Source organism: Athene noctua, chromosome 1 (assembly GCF_965140245.1).
Source record: "Athene noctua chromosome 1, bAthNoc1.hap1.1, whole genome shotgun sequence".
Classification (NCBI taxonomy): domain Eukaryota; kingdom Metazoa; phylum Chordata; class Aves; order Strigiformes; family Strigidae; genus Athene; species Athene noctua.
In genome coordinates, this window is record NC_134037.1 from 162864799 (window position 1) to 162884787 (window position 19989).

The window sequence follows — 19989 nt, forward strand, 5'->3', positions numbered from 1 at the left end:
GTATCCTGTTCAGTAGAACTATGGTCAGGTCCATGGTGAAATTACCCTTCGATGCGGTAGGGAGTCACAATCCTTCACAAATGTATGGTGCAGCCTTTGGCTGTTGAATCGGAGATACTCCATCTCCCAGTTAATGTATTCTTGCTTTGGCTAAACTACCAAGTTGCTGCGTTAATTGCAGTGGTAATTGGCAGTCAGGATCTTAATAAAGTAATATTTTTGTCTCACCCCCTTCTTTAGACCTGTTATTGTGAAGAAGCTTTTAAGCAAATTATTTCTCCAGTGCTTTTTCCTCTTCAGTTGTTTAAAAATGGGCTTCTGTGCTACTCTCTGCCTAATGCCAGCCTCATCAGTTGTATTCTGTTTTCATGTGTTAGAGGTCATAGAACTTGCTAATGTTATTTGCATATAACCACTTAATGAAAAGCCTATATTAGAAAAAAAAAATTATAAGGCTTCAATCAAACTGTCTATTGGTGAGGAAGTACCTTGCCCTGTATTACGGACCTTAGCAGAAGAAGTTGCTTGAGGATTTTTTTTATAGCGTAAACATGCCTCTGCTGATGATCTGATCATGATCTACATGGAAGAGAGATTAACCCAGGTTGATACGTTTTGGTTTAAACACCAACTTTTTGGTCCAGTAAAACTACAAAGTGTCTCCCATAATGGACAATCAGTTCCACAAATGTTAATGCCTGGCCTTCTCCTCCTTGGCGGGACTGGCTAGTCATGCAGGGGTAGATCCAGGAGGACACATGCTTGTGTCTGGCAGCGATTGGTTTATTTATTGCCTTGAGCTTAGAATGACAGTCTTGAAAAACTTATTTTGGAATGACACCTTTTTTTGTTATTTCCCTTAACTTATTTTTCTGTTAAGATATTTGAATTTTCTCCCAGAAACTTTTTAGAAGCTTTTTATTAAAAAAAAAAAAAAAAAAAAAAAAGGAAGAGGCTTTTTGAGAGCTTAATAGTGCATTCTGGGAGACTGTTCTTATTTAATTTTTTTAAAATGAATGGTTTGATGCTATTCTCTGCCAAAGTTTAGGGATTTTTTGTTGTTTTTGTAATTTTTCCCGTTAGCTTTTACTAATACCCGAAAGGAAACAGTGTGAGATTGTAAGAAATTAAAATGGCCTTCAGCATACCGCTTGTGTAATCTTCTACTTTTCCACTTCTGTGTTCCCTTTTCCACCCTAATCCCAGAAGGGCCAGCATGAGACTTCTGATACAAGTCATGAGTACTGTAACTGAGTACTGAAAAAGATTTCCCACAAGGTTACAGTGGAGTGGGCAGAGCCATCAATGGATCTCTGTGTGAACACTTAAAGCAGAAGATGCTTACAACTTTAAAACGTACAGCTTTATTTTTTTTATATATATATTTTTTTAAATCCTAAGATAAAGGAGGTGTTGGGAGATGCTCCCTTTCAGAGAACAGGATACATGGAAGAAGTTGGAGTTGCCAAGCTCTGGCTTTCTTGAGGAAATCTTTGGATTTAGCATGTATAGCGAAGCAAAAATACTCATCTGTTAATTTGGTATTCTGTATGTTCTGTGCCCTTAAATGTAATTGTTTTGAAAATAAAACTAACCTTGTTATGTGATGTTAAAAAGCAGACTTGTGTGCAATGTTTTAAATTTTTTTTTTAAGAAAATGTTTGTATATAATTAAATGGTTTAATGTGCTTTAATTGGCCTAAGGTAAAGAGTAGTCCTAGAATGTAAACATATATAATTAGGATTTCTGATTTCACTGTGAGATCTCTGAACTCTTGTTTTGCAAAGTGGTTTGTTTTGTTTACAAAACACTTTCTATTATTTCTTTTATGGTGTTGGTTTAAAGGCATTTGCTTCACTTCTGTTCTAATATTGAATTCATGGTATAGTGACATCTGGTGACACTTAGCATTATCAGTTTCACTGTGTAAAGTCGAGACACTTTGAGCAAAAATGGTAATGATATGACAATTCTCTGTGTCTATGAATACACGTTTTTAAATGAGGTGGTTATAAAAATAGTTGCTGTGCAAAATGTTAGTAGTCTTCTTCAAGAAGAAAGCAAATTTTCTAATATCACTAGAGCAGTCTCTTCATTTATCTTATTTTTAAAGCACAGTGTCAAAGTGATGCTGCTTTACCTTGTATCTCCGATATAATGTTTTTTTAGATATCTGTGAAGTATTTTTGTTTTTTGTTGCTGTTGTATTTTTCTGCAGATTTTATATAAAATACCAGTTAATGAATTGCCTTTTTGTTTTTTTAACTATTCAACTAAAATACATTTCAGACCAAAACCAAATGATATCATATAGCATTTGAAACCTGCCTTTTTCCTTGCCCCCCCCCCCCCCTTTTTTTTTCTTTTTTGAAATAAGCCAAATGGGCATGTAGATAAGATCACTATAATGGATCCAGGTCTCTTTTGGTAAAGTGTTATTTAAAGGTCTGTTAAGATCTTATAAGACAATATACTGAAAAAAAAAATTATTGTAGTAGGAATATAGATTTAGAAGTGTTAATGAGATTAATACAGCTTAATTATATTGTAAGTTGCTACTGTCCATAATGACAAGCTTTTTGTCATAGAAACGATGTATGATAAATTAATTTTGGTCTAGTGTATAGAATTATCATATTGCTATAAATCTTTGAAGTAAATCTGATGCAAAATTTTCATAGTTAGCATTGCTGGCCCTGTGTATACTGTTCTTTGTATACTGTATGCATATTATTTTGCCTACTGCATTAGTCTTCAAACTAAAACTCTTATTAGAGAGTATTTGGATACTTCAGACTGTGTTTCTTGCAGTTTACATTCCTTTACCATGGCATTTTGTCCTGTCTAAAAGTATTGTATGGAAATGTTTAAAACTTCTGTACAAAGTTTCAATAAAAATAGAGGAAAAAAAAAAACCCACAACAACAGAACAGATATTTGTGAAGCTATTTTGGAGAACCTGTCCATAATTATATGTATTCTTACTTGTAGTAAGCCTTGCATCCCTATACATAATGATACTTCCCTTCTTTCCCCATTATTGCAAGGCAGACCTATTGAAGGAGGGTGTGGGCATTTGGTTAGAGAAGTAAAAAAACCTTAACTAGATTCTTTAAAACTGCAAGAATGATTTAAGAATACAGAACTTGGGTGCAGTTTGGCTGCAAAAACTTCAGGCCAACTCATGTTGTGGGGAGGTGGGGCTGAGGTGGTCTGGACTGGACTGATCTGATCTTTCTGTGACCTGAAGCTCAGGATGCTGGCAGGACAAGGCGAGCTGCCTGAAGCATCTTGCAGAGCAACAGCTTGCATGCAGAACAAAGTATGGGTGAACCCTCCTTTAGCAGGGTGGCCTTGTTGCTTATTGTGTAAAATCGTGATTTTTTTTTTTTTTAAATACCTCCAGTTGTGCTTTGCTGTCACTCTGGGACTGCCCTAGCCTTGATGCCTTGGTGTCTGTTTATTTCTGACTGTGATCTAAAAATCAGTCCTGGTGCCCAAATCCTCTAAAGAGCCCATGCCAGCAGTCGTGCTGTGAGAATGATGCATGTGATACTGTCTTCTCCCTTGAAGGAAGTAGCCAGTACTTAGATAGTTGCCTTCAGGGAGGGAAGAATACCTTCTCACAATTTTTATTTGAAAAAGATCAAAACATCAACACGGTTCTGTAAGCAGATACTGGAGTCTTCCACTTCCTTCTCCCCCTCATCCCTGTACCCCTCTAAAGACATGTTTGAACTAATAGCCGTGGAAAGCATGGTGTGAATCATGACTTCTTTGTTGTCCAGTAATGATGGTTCAGCAAGGAGGGGTCAGGCCTGGTGTTTGATTACCTGTAGATTGGGGATTAAGGTTTAGAGACGGTTTGTTGGCAAAAACTGTGAGAAGGACACTAAACTCAGATTTTTCAGCTGCAGAGGAAATGCTGCATTCATCAGAATTATTCTTGGTATTCTTTTGCTGCTGTGTTGTAGAAGGAAAGTGGAAGCTTTGCTGTTGTTTATTGAAGGAATGGATTAAAAAAACACTTTTGGAGAGGAAGCTTTGGATTTGGAATGAAAAAAAACCAAACAGTTTCCTGCCTGCAGACTTGGTTTGGATTTGTGATTTCTGGGAGGGAGTGGGACTCCTGTGTTTTCATTAGTTAGCTGTTAATTGGTTATCTAATTAGTTTATTAGGTGATTATTCATTGAGCAGCTGTCCATTGATTTTAAGAGAGGTTCAAGAAGCCTCTGTCACCAGCTGGTTCCATTTGTATTAGTTAGCAAAGACTGTCAATCCCCAGTTTACTGATGTTTAAGACTTTAGTGTTTCTTTGGGTGTGGAGTCCTGGCCCAGGCAAGTTGTGGGCAGGTTCAATAAATGCTGCAGCAGCATTTATTTTGAGGGTTCACTGGAAAAACCCAAGAAGATGATGGTAATGAGTACTCTTTGCCTGCTGGCTCTGAAGTGATTTCTCCCTCCTTGGATGTGGCTGTCCCAGTTTGCCCTGTGCATGTTCTCATGCCAGGAAAGTGAACCAGCCAGGAGGTTTCAGCTCTGTGCTTTCTTTCAGCCTGTCTAGCAAACATGTTTAATCAACTTGTACTTTGTGATTTGCTTTTTTGATGTTTTTTTTGATGTGTTTGTAGACTGATAGGGATAAGGTGACAATTTGACTGCATGGTCATGATGTTTAGAACCCTTTAATTTGTCAGCAACTAATTTTAATACTTATCTGAGCCATGAAACCAGTCTTGTAAGTTAGCTTTGAGTATCCCAGTATATATGCTGTAGCATACAGGAGAATTTAAGCAAGAAGTTGCCAAGGTTTGCTGTCACTTGTGCGTATCAGTTGGTGAAAACAGTGTGACTTCCACCTTAAACACTATTCAGATTCAGAGCCAAAGATAGTTACTTTTCTGCAAAAGCATGAGGATTTGAAAATTATGGCTATGGTCCTCACAGACTCTTTGGGAAGTTTTTTACTAACCAGATTCAGCTTTTTTGTAGTCCTGACTCCTCTTTGTTCTGTGGCAGTAAGGATGTGTATGGTGGGTGTCACAGCTGTGTGTTAAGAACCAGATCTCTAGTCCTTGAAAGATTTCTTATGAGCTCTTCAGTGGCTTAGATTAATCCGGTTGGTGCTGGTGGTACACCCTAGGTCTAGAGTGTTGGGGACTTGTTTGGAATATATCCTGACACCCAACTGCTACAATGGATTGTTTGGACAGTTGCAGGTATTTTTTCCAAGGCTGGACTATTGCTGGCACTCCAAGGCTGGAAGCCTCTAACTTGGAGAATTTGAAAATTAACTGTGTTTGGCCTTTGCAACTGTGACTTAACCAAAGTAGTGTTTGTCTTCTGGAAGCCACTCAGTTCCCATTTCCTTTGACACTGCACAGATTTCTCCCAGTTACAGAAGTATGAAAGCTGGTTTGAAAAATGCTGAATATGCCCAGAGCAATTAGACTGGAAGAACCTCTATGGGTTCAGAGCTGCCTGCATATGTGTCATGTCAGACAGCGAGCTGTTCCCTGCAGGAAAAGCATCAGGCTCAGTATTGTGTGGTGAGGGGGCAGCTTGGGTTGTGAGCTCTGGTCATGTTGTGTACCATTTGCAACAGCCCTTCTTCTTGATAATACCACTGATTTTGACCCTGAGTCATCCAGGGAAGCAAACAGTAACAGCAGCAGTGTGACAGTGGTTTGATTTGCATCCCTTCCCCAAGTTGCAGAGAAGCTAGTGAATGGAGTACCGTCATAACAACACATGTGGGACAACCAGGGGATCAGGGCCAGTCAGCATGGGTTTATGAAAGGCAGGTCCTGCCTGACAAACCTGATCTCCTTCTGCGACAGGGCGACCTGCTTATTGGATGAGGTAAAGGCTGTGGATGTTGTCTACCTTGACTTTAGTAAGGACTTTTGACACCGTTTCCCACAGCATTCTCCTGGTGAAACTGGCTGCTCGTGGCTTGGATGGGCACACGCTTTGCTGGGTAAAAAACTGTCTGGATGGCCGGGCCCAAAGAGTGGTGGTGAACGGAGTTAAATCCAGTTGGCTGCCAGTCATGAGTGGTGTCCCCCAGGGCTCGGTTTTGGGGCCACTCCTGTTTAACATCTTTATTGATGATCTAGACGAGGGGATCGAGTGCACCCTCAGTCAGTTTGCAGAAGACACCAAGTGGGTGGGAGTGTTGATGTGCTCGAGGGTAGGGAGGCTCTGCAGAGAGACCTGGACAGGCTGGAGCCATGGGCTGAGGCCAACTGGAGGAGTTTCAATAAGGCCAAATGCCGGGGGCTGCCCTTGGGCCACAACAACCCCCAGCAGCGCTACAGGCTTGGGGAGGAGTGGCTGGAGAGCTGCCAGTCAGAGAGGGACCTGGGGGTGTTGATTGACAGCCGGCTGAACAGGAGCCAGCAGGGTGCCCAGGTGGCCAAGAAGGCCAATGGCATCCTGGCTTGTGTCAGCAATAGCGTGGCCAGCAGGGACAGGGAAGGGATCTGACCCCTGTCCTCGGCACTGGTGAGGCCGCCCCTCGATTCCTGTGTTCAGTTTTGGGCCCCTCACTACAAAAAAGACATTGAGTGACTTGAGCGTGTCCAGAGAAGGGCAACGGAGCTGGTGCAGGGTCTGGAGCACAGGTCGTACGGGGAGCGGCTGAGGGAACTGGGGGTGTTTAGTCTGGAGAAGAGGAGGCTGAGGGGAGACCTCATCGCCCTCTACAGCTACCTGAAAGGAGGTTGCAGAGAGCTGGGGATGAGCCTCTAACCAAGTAACAAGCAATAGGACAAGAGGTAATGGCCTCAAGTTGCTCCAGGGAAGGTTTAGACTAAATATTAGGAAGCATTTCTTTCCAGAAGGGGTTGTTAGGCATTGGAATGGGCTGCCCAGGGAGGTGGTGGAGTCCCCATCCCTGTTAAGAGTTGGGTTGACACAGTGCTGAGGGATCTGGTGTGGTTGGGAGTGGTCAGTGTGAGGTTAATGGTTGGACTGGATGATCTTCAGGGTCTTTTCCAACCTCGATGATGCTGTGATTCTGAGGTGCCACACAGCTGAAGGAGTGATTAGCTCTGTGTTCAGGCAGCCTTTTCCTTTCAAACACTTGGGGCAAGGGGATGGTGGGCTTCAGCTTGCCTTGGAAATAAGCAACCATCCCTTTTGTACCATTTCTGTCAGTGTCTGTAAGTTTTCCAAGCTGGTGTTAGTTATGTGGGTGAATAGAAAAGCTTAAAATAAGTTAGAGAGAAAATAATAGGGGAGCCATACACGCAGTGTGTGGAGATGGGCACAAGGCTGAGTTAGAGAGGAGAGATTGAAAGAGCGAGCTTATTTGAGAGAAGAGATACCTTATCCAGAATTAAAATTCTTGCTTAAAATTAGTCTTGCCTTGGGAAATTTGGTACTATAGGTGACATTTTTGAAAAGTACACTTCTACACTTAAGTTCCAGGTTAATTCTGGTGCTGGGTTTTATGCATTATTTTTCATCCACAGCCTGTTTCCATAGGGATTATGTCATATTAAACATCTTACTAGGTAGAGTTACACCACAAGACCTCTTATCCAGAGGAGGCATAACCAGCTTTCTCAAGAAAGCAGTAAACTATAACAGTCAGCTGTAATTTTGAAAGATGGAGAGGAAGAAAGAGCAAAACTTCTGCTCTTTGTGGCGATTAAATTCCTGAATACATCTAAAAATACTGTTGTGCACAGGATTTCTATTTTAAACTTGTCTGACTTGATGCAGGTTTTGATTAGACTAGGCTGCACAGTTAAGTCTGGCTTTACATTTTGCTTATCTCAGAGTCTTCTGAAGGTGGATCTCCGAGGTTGGGCAATTGCAGTCCAAACATTTGAGGAATCAAAGGGAAAGTTTGTAAAGTTCAGAGAAAGTTCCAGGGTATCATAAAACTAGCAGCTCATTGCTTTGAGGAGAGGAATTGATGACCTGAATTGGCAAAGTGTAATGATGCATCCCCTTCCAATGTGCTCAAGGAGATGTTTACCAGTGAAAAGTACTTATATGGTGAGAGGAGCACTGGTTTCTTGACTTTGGTTCCAGCTTCTGTATCACAAGATTGGAGAAGGCTTCTTTTCCTTTCACCTTCCCCTTTTTCTGCTCCTACTGTTATCTTTTTGTTCTCTTCATTGCAATGTCTTCTGTTTTTCATCTTAAACACAACAAATGTGGTAACAACAGAAATTGTGTGTGTGCCTGCATGCATTTCAAAAGCTAGCAAGAAAAGGTGTTTGAAAATAACTGTCCATGGTTTTGGTTGGTGATTGTTGTTTTTCTTTTTTTTCCCTCCTTTCCATTCTTGATTATTTAAGCTTAAAGAATATATAAAGTAAACTTGATGAAATGTATTCACATCTAAAAGTCACAAGAGGAACAAAACTTACTTGTAGTTTCTTTTACACTTGGTATTAGCAAGCTTCTGATAAGTAGACTTCAGCTGATCAAGAGCGTTACACTGAATTATTATATTTTAATATTCCATATTAAATATAATAGTCCATATTATCCTCTTCTTCTCAATCACAATAAATTATATGTTTCTAAATGGAGTTTTAAGGAAGGTGTATAACTGATTCTGAAGCTGTGTCCAATGGCTACATTAACTCTTTCTAGTAATAAACCCTTGAAATGGCCCTGAATCATGGAGCATTTGGTTGCTGTTTACTTCAGCCTTACAAGACACCTTTTAGCGTTCCTTTTAGAAAATACCAAGAGTATTAACTCTCTAAAATTAATTAAGTTCAGCGAAGTTCAATGTTGAGGTTCATGTTATTTTAACTGTGACTTGGCATTTATAGGGTACTTGTATTGCTTGGGTTTTAGTTCAGTTTCTTTGGTAATTTCCTTTGATCTCAAATGTTGAGTTAAAAAAAAAAAAAAAAATATATATATATAGTGGAATTAGATTCTTTGAAGAAGAAAAGTGGATTTTGGAACCGAAGAGATACTAGCATCACTGCATCACTTTGACTTTAAAAGTTGCTGCTTTGTTGGCATCTAAATCCCTGGGCTCCATATTCGCATGAGGTGAAGTTGCTATCTCCTGGGCTTATGCACCGTTAAAATGCTAATTAACTATCTGTTTTGAGGATGGGGTGTTATTTTTAATACAGACTGACTGAGTCAGTTTTGATCACTCCCCCAAACTTATTTTTGGTGACTTGCCTGCTATAACTTTCTTGCTATTTGCCAAATCCATTTCTAGAATAGTATCACGCCTTTTTGTTCAATCAACACTTGATAGAAATACAAAATGGTTATCATGTTCAGGAGCACCTGGGTTTCTCCCATTTGTTCCTTATTCTGTATTGGGGAAATTGTACTGTTGTAGTTACAGAAACCTCTGTCCCTACCTAGCGCTGCCGTATGTCCAGCTCTCCCTGGACTGATCCCTCCCCACCCCTGCCCAGGTCTGAATTTCCAGGCAGGTGTCCAGAGTCCTCACGTTTTTGTTGCTCAGTGTCTGGACTGATTGTGCTCATCGGTCACATGCAGGCCCTTTTTAGCAAGGGTGCAGCACAGCTCCCACATCTTCTGTTAGCATGATCTACCACTTGTATCTTTATTTTGATCTCTTCTGAGGAGTACTTATCCTTCAGTGGTTGCACCCTACTTTAGGACTGCTGTTCTGTGTTGTTTATGCTTTTATAGTAATTGCAGCTTGTATCTTGCATCGGGAGTTCAAGTTTGTTCCCATGGCAGATAAAGAACAACCCTGTTGCTAGCTGTGTTGTATGCCTGGCTATGGTTTTTACTAATATTGGCATTATTTTTTTCTTTGCTGTCCATTCTTAATCTGCTGATTATTTTTCATGTGTTTGCTGTGCCTTCTTGTATACTAAAATAGGGTGTGACAGTTAAATAACTCCAGCTTCCCCTTGTTTCTCATTGCAAAGCTCTTCTTTTTATGCCAGTGTTGATCTTGGCTAGTTCACAATGTATGTGTGGTTTTTTTATCATTTTCACTAATAAGTTTCTAATGTTTTAGTTTCTAATGTGGTCAATGACAGTAAGGAGATGGTTTTTTTCCCCCCTAGTTTTGCAGCTTTAAATTGCAGCTTTCTTCTAAACATAGATTTTGCATTATTTGATTTCTACCTCAGTAAATGATCTCAGAACCTTTTGTAACTGTTTTGCAACCAAAAAAAGATATAATTTTATCCTGCTATTACTACATTGAAGAGATAATCATGATGGATTTCTTTCTAATTTAAGGAGATGTGCCCGCTGACTTTAAATGCTTCCTGTTGAACTGAATAAATGGCCAGGAGAACTTGAGTAGTCCTAGCCCTAAAACTAAGTATTTGGTGTCTGCTTCCTTTTCTCTCTCTCAAGACCCTTTTGGAGGAGTTTTGGTGGCTTGAGAAGGCTTCTTTTTTAGCCAGTTCTGTTTTTTCTATCCCATTGCCTTTCTCTTGAGCTCCCTCTGGCCAGCTAATGAGATGGAAAATTGAACAGTGGCACAGAGTCCTTTCACATGGACATAATTCCAGCCACAGCGTTGTCCTTCCCTTTAGGACTGGGTGGGTGGCTCCTTGTTATTTAGAAGACATCAGCATTACAAAAGCTTTATTTCAAGCCCTTGCCACGTTTCTAGTCTGTCTCCAAGCTGTTCTTTGCAGCTTCATGGCTGACAAGCTCATGTCTGTTTGGCCTCTGGTAGAACAGAATATACTTTGCCGTCAGAGTATTCCCTTTTTTTTTTTTTTTTTTTTTCTGTTTGCCTATTTTTAATACACTTTCTGGTTGCCATGTGGGTTCTGTATGACTGATAAAAGCCAAGCTACAGTTTTCACTCACGCTGGTGGTATATAACTTCCCCTCAAAAAGAGGTTGTTGGTGCTGTGTTGCAGGACTTGCTGCTTATTACTGAGCGTTTGTGGCATTGATCCTGGGCGCTAATTAACAGTGCACCACTGTCCATTTCTATTTGTGCAGTCTGGTGAGATGCTAAAGAAACCTGTGCTTTAAACAGCTTTCTGCTCACTTGGGTGATGATTATGTTAAGCTGACAGACTGGCGAGGCGAAGGGGAGAAGCGGGAGGTATGGAGGAAGTGCTTAGGGCATGGCGCTCAGCTGTGGTTCGTACAGCACCTGGGGCTGTGTATAACTTAATGGGAATAGTGGAGTTCTAAATAAACTGAACTGGATTCTTTGTGAAAAGGTGCTTGGTCACCTTGATGCACGTACTTCCTGTGGCATCAGCAGCAGCTGTGTGGGGTCTCCCTGGTGATGCAGCCACCTAGTAAATGTGGCTGTAGTGATCTCATCTGTGGAGAAAGCCAATGTTACACAGAAAGTATGTTTTGTAATGTACCTCTGTTGTGATTGTTTTGCCTGGCAGACACAGGGTTGACATGCTAGTTAACGTGTCTACCACGTTTCTGGGCAGTTTTAAGTTGAAAAAAATGTGGGGGTCGAGGAGTGGGGAATTTTGATCTGTAGGCAATAGTCCTTCAGTAAGTTCTTACGGGGGCAGTTTTTCAAGGAAAAGTTCTTGGACAGTCTGTGGTGACCTCCCTCCTCTCCTCCTCTCTCCTTCCATGGCTTGAGCAGGTCGGTAGGGCTGTGTACCTTTCTGAGAACAAGGTGACTACTGGTGGCTGAATGATAGTGAATCAAGTTCACTAACAGAGTTCACCAAGTTCACTAAGGGTGAAGACAGTTGATAGTGCTCTGGCTTGACTGTGCATACAGGAGGGGGAACCGGGCCTTACATACCAGGGCTTACATGCTCTTGCTAGTGCTTCCTGCTCTCCGGCATGGATATCCTGGCATCGGCTTCCATTTTCTCCTTTTCTCTCCCCCATCTTTGCTTCTCCACATCTGTGGTACTGGAATTAGTGCTGGCTGTTCAAGAAAAAATGTTGTGGCTACTGGGTTGGGAGCCAGGCAATACCATTTCCTATGTACTCAACGGGTCTGGCTCGGAAGCAAACCAAGGAACCTGTGTCTGTGGATATTATGGTTAGCAAAGGCTAGCCTATATATAGTTTGGTTGATGGCTTTAGGCAAGCTATGATAAACCATGATCTTTTTTGGAGAGGAAGAATGAGAGGGATTACAGTGACAAGCTTTCAAAACCAACAATTAGTTTATGTTTTCAAAGTATGTCCACAAGTGGGGAGGTTGCAAAAACGTGTAATATTTTACAATCCTTAATGTAGAAATCTGTGGCTTTCTCTTCTTGTTCTTTTTGTTTTGTTTTGCTTTTAAATACATGGGACTTGATCTTAGGCTTCATTGTGTTTAGAAACTGCACATCATGTTGGACATGCAGCCACTCGGGGAATGTGCTGATCTGTTGGCATGTATAAAAGAGACAAAAAGCTTATGTGTCATTTGAGGGTATGAGGGATGTAGAAGAATAAGCTTACCCAATAACATTTAACTTAAATCTGCATGGTTGTTAAGGGCGGTATGTCAGACAACTCCACCACTGGACATACAGCTGGCTGTCTAAAGGTCTCGATTAATTAAGATCTCTTTTGAACAGAGCTCTGTTTATTGATCAGCATTTTTTAGGCAAGTGGGAGACAAGTAGCAACAGTAAACGTAACAGTGTTTTTTATTCATTGACCTGACAGATTTCTGTTGCGATAATTATCTGAGCACTGTGAAGGCTTCTGCAACCTAACCACACCCAGCAGGTGCAGTGGGAGAAGACTTGAATGGTAGATCCTACTGCTTTCCAAGAACGTATTTTCAAGCCTAGGATTGGAAGCGCTACAGGTGTGCTGCTGTGCACAAAATATTACATCTGTTAGATTAGATGCCCTTTCTCTCCTAAAACTGCTCATTTCCCTTACTAGTGTGGGTAAGTAAAATCCTAACGGTAGTGTCAGATTCTTGTTTAAAAGGCAAAAGCTTCTAGACAGTAATGTGTACCTTGGTGCTTGCTTTGCAAACTCAGTTGTTGTTTTTATCTTCTTTCTGAAAGCCAGATTTCTGTTATGGTTCCTACAGCATTAAACCGTGGATATCACTAGCAGCTCTGTTACTGGAATTTTTGGCTTGTCTGTATTAGGCTGCTGCTTCACAACAAATGAGGGTGTCTCACCAGTAGCTCCTGATTTAAATGGGTTTGAGTGCTGAGATCCTGTGTTGATGGCAAGTAGTGTAAAGCCTGTCTAGGGTTTGGGCCAGCTTCTCTTGCCTTTGTGCCATGTAAGTTGAACTAAAACAGCCACAAGGAGCTTGGGTTGAAATTCTTCATGGGAAAAGTCATAAGAAACGAGCCTTTGCTCCCCTTTCTCCCCTTATGCTTTGGCATTTGTGGAGTGTGAAGAACAGTGTCAAGTAAAGTGGAGCTGCTACCTTTCTTTGACTGTTACTGATGTTCCTCCAATAGCAGAAGTTTGAAAGAACACTTTCCACTATGGCAAAACAACACGTGGGTGTGATGAAGAGTAAGAGATTTTGTTCTATGCTCACTCCTAGTTACTGGCATTATTGTGATCTCCTTACTTGACTTTTCTTGATTCTGTTCCTCACCTTCAGTCCTGTCAGCTCAGCCAACAGATTTCACAGTCACTCTTCCCACTCCTCGAGTACTGCTCAAAGTACTGAGAGAGTAACATGCTATAGCTCCTGCTTCCGAGTTCTTCTCTGATAGTATTTGCTTTTCCTTCTCCTTGGGTTTGTAGAGAGAGAGGACTGCATGTGACTGCTTGGTGGTAGTTATCAGACATATTAGAGGATGAAAAGTAATGCAAAATATGAGCATATAGAGAAGACTGAGAATCCAGTCTTGGAAGAAAATCCTTGTGTTGGTGGGATACTTTCTAGTATTTGAAACTAGTATGCAGAAGTATTTGAGTGACAAGAGACAGATTTAAAAGGGGGAATGAAAGTATTAACATGGTCAGCATCATTGACTGGAGCATCAACATGCAAGTGCCTTACAGAATTTGTTTTATGCTATTTCTGTAGCAAAGGGCTGTATAGTTGCGGTCTGCCTGTCCATCTGTCAGTCTCTCCTTCATAAGTTTTGAACACGCTGGCTTTGTTCCAGATAAGCTTGAACGAGTTTTGGAAATCTCAGAAATTCAGACTCCTGTTAACATTTGTGGGAATGGCTTGTTTTGTGGCCAGAGGCCAAAAAGAGTTGTAGGGAGACCCAATTAGTTCTGCAAACCTTTTGGGGAAAGAGGCCTTAAGCACGAAAGGTGCTTGCTTGAAAATCTGAGTGATGATGAAAGCAGTCATCTCAAGTCAACTGAAAAATAGTGTTATTCCTGGTTTTGAGCTAAAATATGATTTAAAGTAATATAGTATCATCTGTAAAATCTCTTAATCCCTTCATCCTAACTTTTCACACTGTGACAAGAGATACCTTTAGTATGTGTCTGTTGTGAGAAACAATAGTTTTAATACATTGAAGAATTTTGGCAAGGTAGCAACATTTCCTCATGTGTGAACATGCTTGTCTGGTCCCTGTAATTGTTTTAAAACACAATCTAATCCTATGTTGAAAAAAAAGTCCAGGCATTTTTGCTGACCTGACCTGTTCAGGCTCTTTGTGTTGAAAATAAATTTCCCAGACAGTGTATGCACTGGAGAGAGGGGGTATAATGTTTCTGATTGATGGTGAGGGGCAGTAGGTGTGATCCCGTGATTGACTCTTGTCTGCCATTAGCCCATGGAAACAAGAAAACATTTCAGGCCGTCTGTACTTCAGGTCTTTCAAAGAGCAGTCAAATATTGCAAAACATCATATGTTGAACATCTCTTCTCTGCATTTGGAGCCCCTTTCATACCACCTTGTGTCCTCAGGGAAATGAAAGAGAAATTTCACACGCAGGAGCATGGGCTGCACTGCATGCTATGAGATTCTGGTACCACCTTTTCCCACCAATTTCCATTAAGGGAATCTCTACCTTAGACTTAGTAAACTAACTGTCAGTTATCTTATACCTAAGGTGATTGAAGGCTTAGGTTTTCTTCTGACTGAGAAGGGACAGTGAAATTATTATGATGGTCTGATTTAACAAAATCTGAATAAAGCTGAAAATCAGCTCTTTCGTTATGTTTCCATTTACAGCTGTTGCCATCTCACTGGACGAGTAGACTTGGGAATATCTCTTGATGTGAAATGTTGCAAGGAACGCAGAAGAAAGCTGTACAGTTTGGTTTGTGTTCAGTTGGACATCCATTTAGTTTCCTTTCTTTGTAGGAGACCTGTTTCTTAAAATACTTCTTGTTGCTGAGAGCGTATAAGTTTGCAGTTGTTTCCAAAACATTCTAATTTGAACTTTATTAACATTTTCATAGATATTGTTGAGTGTCATTACCAAAATGATTCAGCACTCTAAAGAGCCCTGACATGCAGTGAGCAATAAAATGTTGCATCTGTTTTACCTACTGTTTTTTGGCTGCCTGTCCCTCAAAGTTGTTTTTCTAAGGAGTGAAATCTCTGCATGTTAGACTAATTACTGCATGAAAGTTCCTTAACTCTTAAAAAGGCTTGGATGTTGGCTTTGCAAAATTAATGAGATGTGCAGTGATTTAGCCAAGGGTCTAGATATCTATTATGCAGGTGCAGTTGAAATGACAATATAAAATGGGTGTGGGGTTAATTGTTGTCTCTGTAGCAAGCCACAGATTAGTGTTCTCCCCACGATGTTCACTTTAAATGTTGTGGTGAACAATATTAATGAGCATCTATGATCCAGGGACCTTAAAACTGTTGCCAATTCATAATTGCTCTTTGCCACATATATTTACTTACACTTGTGGAAGGGTCAGCCAAAGTAATACCAGGTGAGTTAAATCGATTAACTATTTCCTTTTTCCTGTTGTTGGGGCCTGACTTCAAAATTGGTGGAAACTTTGCAGTTGCCATAATTTGCAGAGGAATTGACTGTTTGTTCTTAAAAATTTTCTTCCTTAGGAGGAGGTCTGCTTCTACCTCCACTTTGCCCTGTCAAGTTACAGAACAGTCTCTTCCAGCGCTGAGCTGTGCAAGTACAGGTGTCCCTTCTAATCGCATAGTAAGAACAACAAATTGTGTACATTTCCCTCTCTTTTTTTTTTTTTTTCTTTTAAAGCCTGAGACTGCAGCTGTGCTGAAGCGCACTGTTGAGGCTCTTATGGAGAGAGGAGCCGTTGTGAGGAGCCTAGAAAACCTGGGAGAAAGGTCTCTACCTTACAAAATCTCCAAGCACAATGAACGCCACAGAAGAGGAGGGTATGCATGATGTGTTTTTCTTTAAAATCCTTTAAGTGCTCCTTTAAAATGTACATAAGTAATTCCCATTGTCTGGTCTTCCTTGTGCTTTTTGGGAGTACACCTGTAATGTCTGCGATCTCAGTAAGGTGTTATGTGTCTGTGCGTGCGAGTGTTCTGCTTCAAGTGTTTTGTGTCTTTTATTCTGTGTGGTGTCAGCTTTTTGCTAGTGTTTAGTCATTGTGTAATAAGTAGTCTGAGTCCAGGCCTGCAGAACTACTTTCCCCAACATACACAATGTTATTTTGTTATGTTATTTTTACATAACTACTTTCCAAGCCAGTCAGGCTGTTTCCTGATAGAAGTTGTACTAGGTACGATTGGTTGCTAATTGGCAGGATTGATTTTTATTCTGTAGTGCATCTGAACTAAATGTTAATTACCATATGCACCCGCTAAGACTGCCTTGTGTTTCTGATAAAGTTTTTGTTAAGGATGTTAATGATGACCATGTGGTTTACAGGAAGTACGATCGATGTAAATGAAGCTGTGGATTGGCATCTCGGATGCCGGGCTGCCCCCACAGTGCAGGGGGACAGTGCTGTGGATCACACCTCCTGCTTATGCCGGTGTGTCGTTGATCGTTGAGGCTACCTCCGAAATGGATGCTGGCTCTCACAAGGACTGAGAAATGTTGCTAGGCAACCTGCATTGCGCTGGGGCTGGCTGCGGTAATCAAAACAACAATTAGCGACATGCTCCTCCTAATCCCTGTAATGCAACTGTTCATAATCAGATGGTTGGTCAACCCGCCTACCTACTGTCTTCCTTGAGGGGTGCTTGTCACTGGAGAAGGCGAGGTGACTCCAGAAGTGCACCTTTTATGAAGCCCTTCTTGGGTCATCTCCCCGGGGGTGACTCACAGTTTCACTCCCTCTTCTGAGGACCTCTTCATTCTGCGAAGTGGGAGTGGTGACAGGTGCCAGTTAAAGCAGACTGACACAAAGGGTAGGGAGGAAATCTCCTCCACGTGCCTGTTACTTAACTGAAAGCAATGGCATTGTAGCCATGACTGTCTTGCACTCCTGCTCTGTGGTGTCCTTCAAAACATGGCTTGATCCTGCCAGTTTTGCATTTTAGAGTGAAGTCTTGTTGCCTACACGTAGGAGCTAATCAAAGCATTGTTTCAAGACACAATTACTAATTACCTCATCCTGTTGGACTAGAAGCATTTTATAAACATTAAAGTCTTTTCCGATGGCTTTAGCAGAACTAGGAGCTGGTTTTACTCTCCTTGTACAGGTGGGCAGCTAGGGCAGAGGCACTCAATTCCACTAATTTTCCATGCTGAAGTTGAGACTTTTAGCTTCTAGATTTTTTTTCTAGAGTACTTGGCACTCTCTGACATTTCACCACTTCGGATGACAGTTTCTGCTTGACTTGGGTGGCAGTACTTCTACAGACTGGGCCTTGGGTTCTTCCACAGGGAAACCAGGACAGAAGACAGTAACCAGCATCACAAGCACTATGTAGCAGAGATGAATAGAAGCTATTTCTCCAGGGGATCTTTCAGACATGTAAATTAACTTATTTACTGTAGCAGATTACCTACTTAATAAGCAGAATGAGGGGATCTGTAGACTATAACCCTCTTATTTGCAGAGTCTTCAGGGCAGACATATTTTGCGTTTTGAATGAGGCAAGATTTTAGCAGCAAATCATTGTGATTGGATCTTGAAACACAGGCAGGAAACCATCAGATTTATGCTGCCATTGCTGTTCATCCTCCTCCTCCCAGTTCAAGTGTCTCTAAATATTTAGCAGTCATTCTTCTTGCCCTGGATTTGAATCCTCTGTATTTGAATATAACAGTTCCCTCCCCTAAATTGCTTGGCTTCTTGAAAGGGAGAAGTGATTGAGAGGGGGTACTTCAGTGAATAGTTGGTTTGTGTGCTTTTAATTGGAGAACTCGAATTCAGGAGACATATTACAAAGGAAAACAGCAGGCAGTTTCAGTACCTGGTAATGTGGGAGAATTGTATTTCTGTAGATTTTGTTGAGGAGATTACCATTCAGTGTATGGGTGTGGTGGACTCCTTGTATACCATCCAATATTTTATATGGTTTGGAGAATAAGTTACTTGGGGTATTAAACGTGATCTAGGAATAGGAAGTGAAAAGTCAGTTCTTGATCCACCTTATAAAACCAGTCCTACTTTACGGCATCTATAAAAAAGTAATGATTTTTTTTAACGGGACAAAGTTTCAAAGGAAAAAAAAAGGCCTTTCACTAAGCTGAAAATACATACTAGAAAATCCTAAGGTCTTTTCTCCTTCATAGTCGTTTTTTAATTCTGTCTATGTTCCCTTTCTTAGCAAGCTGGTGTAGAGTAGTCTAATAAGTAGTACAGAGTGTGTCATCTTTTCCTTAGTCTGGGCTTCTTCTGAAGTAACTGAGAGGGCTTCTGTGAGATTGCAAGTGGTACTGTGTGTCTGTGGTGGAGAGAGCATCGAATCTTTCAAAGCTTTTCATTTTGCGTTGTTTTTTGTTTGCTTTTTTTTAATTTAAATTTTAATTTTTTTTAGTTTTGTGATTCTTAGCAGAGCTTCAGCTAGTTTATTTTCCTGTAGTGGTAGATGGTTGGAGAATTAGAAAGTACACTGAATCTAATACTTCTTGGACCTTCAGGCTGGCAAATTATATGAAAATTAATGGAACACCTTATTCTTAACAATAAATTGTATGAAAATTAGTGCAATGCAGTAATGTTGTTCTGTAAGTTATTTGATTCATCTAATATGTGATACTCTGTTATAGTAGTTAATTTGTCAGAAAAGTTACCTAGAAACAGAAAATACTCATTTTCCAAACATAAAAATTAATTGGAAGTGCAGAGAAGCTGTTAAGTGAAGATATATAGGAATGAAAGAGTTAGTTATATGAGGGAGGACACAAATAAGGACAGACATAAAAAGAAATATAGAAATGAATTAGCAGCATACAGAAGCTGGACTGGGAGGTTTTTTTCCCCTGTATGCAGTAGCAGAATTTAGCAACAGTCATAACACAATACAATGTTACAAATAAAATATATTTTTTTTCCTTTTAATCATAGTCTGTGGTTAAACTGAAGATATTTTTTAATTTGGGTGTGCAGAGAATATTGTTGAAACATGGAATGAAGTTATAAAAATCTTGATGGCCAGTGGTTCACTGGTGTGCAATGCCACACCTCCATTTTCTTTAGCTGAGGATGTGTCTCATAGTGCTTAAACATGTCATTACGTAAAAAAACCAAAACCACATGGGATGCATGCAGTATAAAAGCACTCTATCACAGGTCTAAGATTTAAAATCTCGAAGAAAAACTCTGGTAATGGTAATAGATTGCACACTGTTTGGATATTGCTTTTTGCTCTGAGTCATCGGGTGACCAGTGTTGGAGGTGCCCCTGGAAGATGAAGGTAGTGCTCCTCCCATCAGGTGCCCCATTGCTGAGGCCTGGGGCACGTTGGTGTTGGAATGGGCTGCCCAGGGTGGTGGTGGAGTCCCCATCTCTGGAGGGGTTTAAGAGTCGGGTTGACATTGCACTGAGGGATGTGGTGGAGTTGAGAATGGTCAGTGTGAGGTTAATGGTTGGACTGGATGATCTTCAAGGTCTTTCCCAACCCAGATGATTCTGTGAATAGTTGTATCATGGATCATAGCTTAATAGCCTGTCTCTTAGAGACAGCTCTTGTCCTAGTGACCGCTGCACAAACCTGTCACTCAGAATGGCATGGGATCCCCCCACCTGTGTGGGGTGTTTGCCTAA

General features: G+C 40.8%; 1 protein-coding gene across 1 annotated transcript in view; it reads left to right on the forward strand.

Moving 5' to 3' along the window:
• MRPS6 (mitochondrial ribosomal protein S6) overlaps positions 1 to 19989 on the forward strand; it is a 50032-nt gene that overhangs the window by 20568 nt on the left and 9475 nt on the right. The window contains exon 2 of the mRNA XM_074900982.1: positions 16056 to 16195. Within this exon, the coding sequence (XP_074757083.1) occupies positions 16056 to 16195 (140 nt within the window). The remainder of the gene's footprint in view (positions 1 to 16055; positions 16196 to 19989) is intronic.